Raw genomic sequence first — 6,765 nt, forward strand, 5'->3', positions numbered from 1 at the left:
TATAAAATAAATATATCACATTTATTTTGTAATTAAATTAATTTAATCGAATTAAATTTGAACAAGAATTTCCTAAAAATCCTAAAACAGTAGAGTAGAGAGAGAATGTGTGGCATTTTCTTGAAATATGCATCGCATTTGTCCTCTATTTACGGTATCACTCAACAAGCAAGGTGCATGAACCCTCCAAATAAAAAACCAAGCTCCTTCCCCTCAAATTTTTGTTTTGATTTCTTTTTTAACATAGTGATTTAATGATTGTATTTTTATGGTTTTAAATTTGAATATCACAAATTTGAACTTTATTAATAAAATAAAGATGGACATTTTATACCAGTGTCTTGTAGGTTGATGTATATATTCATAATTGCATATTTTTAATTTCAAAATATCACGTATGTTGTGATTTTAGAACGAAAAATGTATTGTAATTTTGGGACTAAAAAAGCCCAAAATCAATTTTTTTTTTAGATTAAAAAGACGTGATTTTGAGTTTTATGAAATTAAAAACGTCACTTGTCATAGTTGTAGTACCAAAAAAAATTATAACCTTATTTTATGGGACTAAAAAAATATTTTGCTCCAAAATCTCGCCATAGAGGATTGCATTTATACTATAACTTTGGTCCTTATAAATCTATAGAGACACTATACCATGAGTTTGTCAATAACTACGAATCCAACAGAGGCGAGAACCTAACTCTATGTTCATAGTGGCAATTACTAAGACACAAATTTGGCAGCAATTTTGCACCAAACAATAGAGATTGAGGACAGGATTTAACAATTAGAACCCATTCAACCACAAAATTCGCACAGCAAACTCTTTGGAACTGTTACATCACTAAATTTAACATTGTGGAATCCGTCCCACCTACATTTTTTGATTGGCTATGATTTTCTTTCGGATAATTTAAGATTAAATTGTATCTTTTTCATGAAATTCTTGCAAGAATATATTTCGATATGTTCCCACAAAAAATATCTTTCAAGATACATGGAGAAAATATTTAATAAGGTAAATTGTAACGGGCGTTTTTAAAGTTTATCATAATTATAAATATTTCATCATTGTCTGATAATTACAAATATCTATCTAACAAATGCCCCTTCGTGATAGCCAATTGTAGAGGGTATTTGTTAGACGATCGTTAATTCTAGGGGAAATTTGTAAACTTTCCAATAATGAAAAAGAAGCTGTAATTATGATAAATTTTAGGATTCTTCTCTTGAATCTGGAATGAGTTCAAGGAAATCTAAGCTATATCATGTGATATTGGATTCGAATTTTTAAAAAAAATAATCAATCAATTAATAAGTATAATAATACTTTTAATTTGATTCGAACAAGAACTTTCAATATTAAAATTTATCAAGGGAAATACTGCATAAACAGACAGCCAGATATACATACCTAATTTTTGAAATAATTTTTTTTTTTTCTTAACTTTCACATCTCTTGAACTGGGGCTCTACATAATAAACAGATGAACCCACGAAGAAACCGACGAGCCGTTGGCTTAGGTTAGGCGAATTCTTGGTAATAAAAGGGGTAGTTGAGAGTCGGCCAACTTGTTTTTCCGGTAATTAATTAAACCAACTTTTTTTTTCAAAAAAATAAGTATATATCATTACATCAATTAATTATGATACATTCGTTAAATAAAACACACTCATTACAAAAAAGATGAGAAATAAAATCATATAAGTGATAAATATTCACACTTTGACAGACAAAAAATCTATAACCTCATGCTTGTAATGTTAAAATATTTTACTTTTAACTGCTCGATTAAAACATCATCGATTACGAGCTCGTTCCGTGTGGATGAAAAATGAATGTACAAAAAAGATGAAAGTTAATGTGTATATATAATATAAAGATTCATGTTCGGAGAATAAATAAATAGGAAGTAAAACTAGATCCATGTACATATTTTTCTTCATAACACAATTTTGTTTCCGTCTAAACCTGGCAGAAACGTTAAAGTATAAGACTGAAAAGACCATAAAAACTCTAGGAAAAATATGATTTTTCGCTACGGGTAATCACTATAGCCAACAGAAGAAGACCGTGGCAAATACAAACCAACCACAACTTCGATAATGACCATCAACTATTATTTCTGTAAGTGTGGCCAAAACATTAGCCAATTGGCCTTGATTATAGCTAAAAATCATGGCGAAAATTGACTAACCATGGTAAAAATTAAGTTTTTGATTTGATTTTGTTAATCAATGGTTAATAGTATTGATTTATCATTATTTTTAAGCCATGGCCATTTATAGTATAGCGAAAACTTAACTTTTTAATAGTGAAAATACATATTTTATTTTTATATTTTATACATAAAAGAAGAGTCATTTATTTGAGATATTGATATTTAAAAAAAAAAATATTTCATTCATGTTTTTGTTTCATGCATATTTTTATTAATAAATTTAGAGGTATTTTCTAACCAAATTATCTTTATACATTTGCACACACTAATGTATGTAAAGAAGTACATCTTCACTCTTGTAAAGTTAGTTTGGTAAAAAACTACAGCAAGTTAGTAATAAGCTGATCGGGGTACATATGAATTTTTCTTCAACTTTTTTGTTAATATCAATAAATTTTATAAATCTGTCAATGAATGAATTTATTTGTTAAATGAAAGCAAATATCATGGGTACTGCATATAATATTTTAAATTAATTTTTTATAATTATATTAAATCTCAAGTTGATAAGAATTAAATAAATATTTCATATCAACACCCAAATCAGGGATCTTCAATTTTTGCCTTATCGCATGTCTGATAATCCGTGGTCACGGGTTTAAGTGAAGCTAGTTGTTGTCACTTGAATTTCTGATAACTCGTGGGTCGCGGGCTATCTTGGTAGCATTGCTACTTAATTTTTTTCTCTTATTCATACTTAAGCTATTTTTTTACAACTCCCATATCTGTCGTGAAGGCACCTAAAATATAATAAATATAACAAAAAAACAAGCATTATATCACAAGAATTTTAAAATATTAACAAAAAAAAGTGCATCTTATAATTTGCCCTAATCAAAACGCCTAATTAATCATCAATCCAATTACAAATTAATATTTGGGGCCTTTATCCTATAACATATAGGTAACATGGGGTGATTACAGTCGGCTTTGTATGTCGACAAATTTATAGGAAAAAAAACTCATTGTTTATAGAGTAATTAATTGATAATTTTTGTTTTTCTTTCTTTCTATTTATATAATATTAAATTTATATATTTTATTTTTATTTATAATATATTTTAAAATATAAAAAAATTATTTTCATATATACCTAGAAACAACGTATCACATCAACTAGTTTATTTATAGGAAAAGGTGTTGGTGATTGGTAGTTGTGTGGTTTAGTGAGTCCGTAAACAGTAAATTATAGCTAAAGAGAAACCGCGTCGACGGGCCCCAGTTAGCTTAGTGCCAACCACAAGCTTCCCGGCTCCCTCCATCCTCAGCATAAGGTTGGCGTTGGCAGTTGGCAATATGAATTATATTTGTGAATTATAAATCATAAGTATTTAATTAATTTTTTTTTATAAAATTAAGATTTTCTAAAAATATTTATGATAAATAAAAAATAAATTAAGATAAGATAGTTGAAAAAAATGTATTGGCATTAAATTATAGGTAGGTTTAAATATATAAAAATATTGTATATATAATGGGGGGGCATAGGCATAGGCATAGGCATAGGGCAGGTTGAGGTCCAAGAAAGCTAAAGGGACGTTTGTGTAACAAAAATGAATATTTTATGCAAGGCTGTGGATTGCATGCTTTCTCCAAATATTAAATATTGCCTTTTCCTTATCCTTACCCTCTTATTACAACTCCACCAAAAACATTCCTTCCTTGCTTCAAATTTATGCAAAAATGAATAAAAATTTATTTCCAATTGATTTACTACATATTAAAAAAACTTTTTTTTTTAATCAAAATCCCCTTATAAAGATGAAGATGGACCTTCTCATATATATTATCATATGTGAGTATAAGAATAGCTCAATAAAAAAAGAATTTATTTGACCTGTAATAAGTCAGTAATAGTCACAATGGGATGTATATATAGATTTCTATTCAATTTTTTACTAATATCAATAAATTTAATTTTTCGTCCAACAGAGGGATCTATATGTTTAATAAAAGCAAATGTCAATGATACTAAAATATAACTTTTTAAATTATAAAAAATTTATATATAATTATATCAAATTTTACAAAAAAAAAATGGTGCCATTATCTCTAATTTTAAATTAAATCAATAAAAGATGATACAATTAAATTTTTATATTTTGTTAGTGAGAGGGAGAGGGAGCAAATTGACATTGGGGCAAAAGTAGTACAAATATTAACGTGTCACAAAACGCACAACACGTTACACCTTTTTTCTGTATGGCTCTCTTGCAACTCTCAGTAGTATTGGTAGAGAAGATGACGCGTCATCCGCGGAATAATATGCCAGAGCACGCTTTTGTATGATATGACCTCTCCCATGTAACTGATAGTGACACGCTTTTCTCTCTATCCCGCCGCACGCCTTAACCCTAATTTCGTCTGGATAAAATTGTCGGGTTGTACCTGTCCTTAGTTCGATGGGCCGGATCTTGCAGCAAGCCTGGCCCATCGTATCCGTGAATATTCTTGGATCCATAAGACCCGGATCTTTTATTGGACCAAGAATGAAATTGTATTCCTCCGGGTTGGGTAAACCATGAATATCTAATTCACACTATATAATTGAATTGGAATTTTAAAAAAAAAGAAATTAATTTGGGTTAAATTTATTTTAATATCCGAATTATGTATACCATTTTAACATGAATAATTATAAATATTTTAATTCATACCCAAATTTTATTATTTGTATAATTTGGAACTGAATTAATTTTTTTTATTTATTTTGGCTATTATCTATTTGTATAGTCATCATAATAAATATATAAAAGAACTTATGTGATTTCTATCAATATATTTTTATCTTTCTTGAATCATTCTATTTCCATTTTATCAAAATTATACTTTTACAATTTTGATATTTTTTACTATCTAACTTATATTAGTAGCAAAGCCCACTCAAGAAATAGATTTAAAATAGAAATATTGTTCTAATATAATAAAAAAAATAAGATTAAATATTTATTCATCGTCAAAGCTACTTTTGGATTTAATCAAATACTAAAGTTTGGTTACAAAAACTTAAATTAAAATTCAAAAGTTTAAATTTTAAACTATATTTTTTAAAAAAATTATGTAAATTGAATTTATTTGAGAATATAATGCATTTTAAATTTTACTTGTAATATAATTAATTAGTAAGTAGTATGTCATTTTATAAATATTGATGAATAAAGGTACTAGAGAATAACAGAATAATAAAATATTATTAGAAAGCACAAAACTTAAATGTAAAAGTAAAATAATTTCAATAAAGTCAAAATATATTGATTGAAATTTATTTGAGTTTTTCTTTAGTACATTTGTTATTTCTCATTAGTATATAAGGGTAAAAGGGGCATTATATAGAAAGATAATACAAAAAATGAAAAAAATTAATTAGATACCAAAGTGATATTAATAATAAAAATTCATGTATTCATTAAATTATTTATAATTACTCAAATACCAAAGCGATATTAACAGTAAAATTCGAAGATCAATATAAATTTATTAATTAAGTAGATGTGATGGTTGATGCCAATATCACTTTCTTTTATATATATTTCTACAAATGCAATTTATCAGATTGTTCGACTATGAAAACTGATTACAAAGTATGTTTACATGAGTGGTGAAACCACCACATCTCCAACATACAATACAAGGCCGAAGTTTCAACATAAAAATGTGTTTTTTTTTTTTTTTTTTCCTGGAAAATTTACTAGTTTTTACGAATTTTTAACCATGTGGATCAAATTTGATGGAATCTTCAAATGTAAGGGACTAAAATTTAATGAGGAGAAATATTAAGGACCAAATCTGAATAAATAGCATAAGTGAGAAACCAAAAGTCATATATATTATATATAACATGATTGCATACATGATGAATAAAAAAAAGCCCACAGAATATTTTAAATCGGACCAAATCTGCATAAACTCCGAGTCCAAAAGCTAACACCTGATATCCGGCTTTAAACCCATTTATATTTTGAGAAGCTGACTGAAGAAGGGCGGGGTGGCGTCCCTATTTCAGGGTAACATGGATCAACCTTTCACAAACTATTATTTACCACACTGATTAAAGGAGTCATGATTACAGCATCCAAGCACGCAGGCCATGAAAACGGCATCCTCATACCATTTTGTGACAATCAAACATGGAATGTCAACCTTAGAATTTGTCTACAGTAATCCCATCTCTAAGAACCTCGTAAGCATCTCTGCTTCTGGATTTCTTCATTCCAGCAGTGAAATTGAGCTTTGATTTCTCAGACGAAATACAAGTCACTTTGACCCAAACGATCACTTTCGTTTTGATTCCCTCTATGTCAGCCAGCTTACCTTTCTCCAGATAACCAGTTACAACAGTTGAGAAACGCAATACAGATGAATCTTTGTAGCCTACTTCACAGACTGATGGAATGTAAACAGTGAGCTTCCCCGTCTCCTCATTGAACTCATAATTGGTGGCATCACGAGGGAATATACCAACGGCCAGGTCATACTCCTTCAGGAGCTCAGGCAGTGGTTTTTGCATTTTTCCTGAGAAGGAAAGTTTTGTGTTCACAAGCTT

General features: G+C 28.5%; 1 protein-coding gene across 1 annotated transcript in view; it reads right to left on the reverse strand.

The window, feature by feature from the left end:
• The window catches only part of LOC105163720 (uncharacterized protein At5g01610), a 2,467-nt gene continuing 1,719 nt past the window's right edge, over window positions 6,018-6,765 (reverse strand). The window contains exon 3 of the mRNA XM_011082167.2: window positions 6,018-6,734. Coding sequence (XP_011080469.1) covers window positions 6,364-6,734 — 371 coding nt within the window. The 3' untranslated portion in view covers window positions 6,018-6,363. The remainder of the gene's footprint in view (window positions 6,735-6,765) is intronic.

This window comes from Sesamum indicum, linkage group LG1 (genome assembly GCF_000512975.1).
Source record: "Sesamum indicum cultivar Zhongzhi No. 13 linkage group LG1, S_indicum_v1.0, whole genome shotgun sequence".
In the NCBI taxonomy this organism is placed as follows: Eukaryota; Viridiplantae; Streptophyta; class Magnoliopsida; order Lamiales; family Pedaliaceae; genus Sesamum; species Sesamum indicum.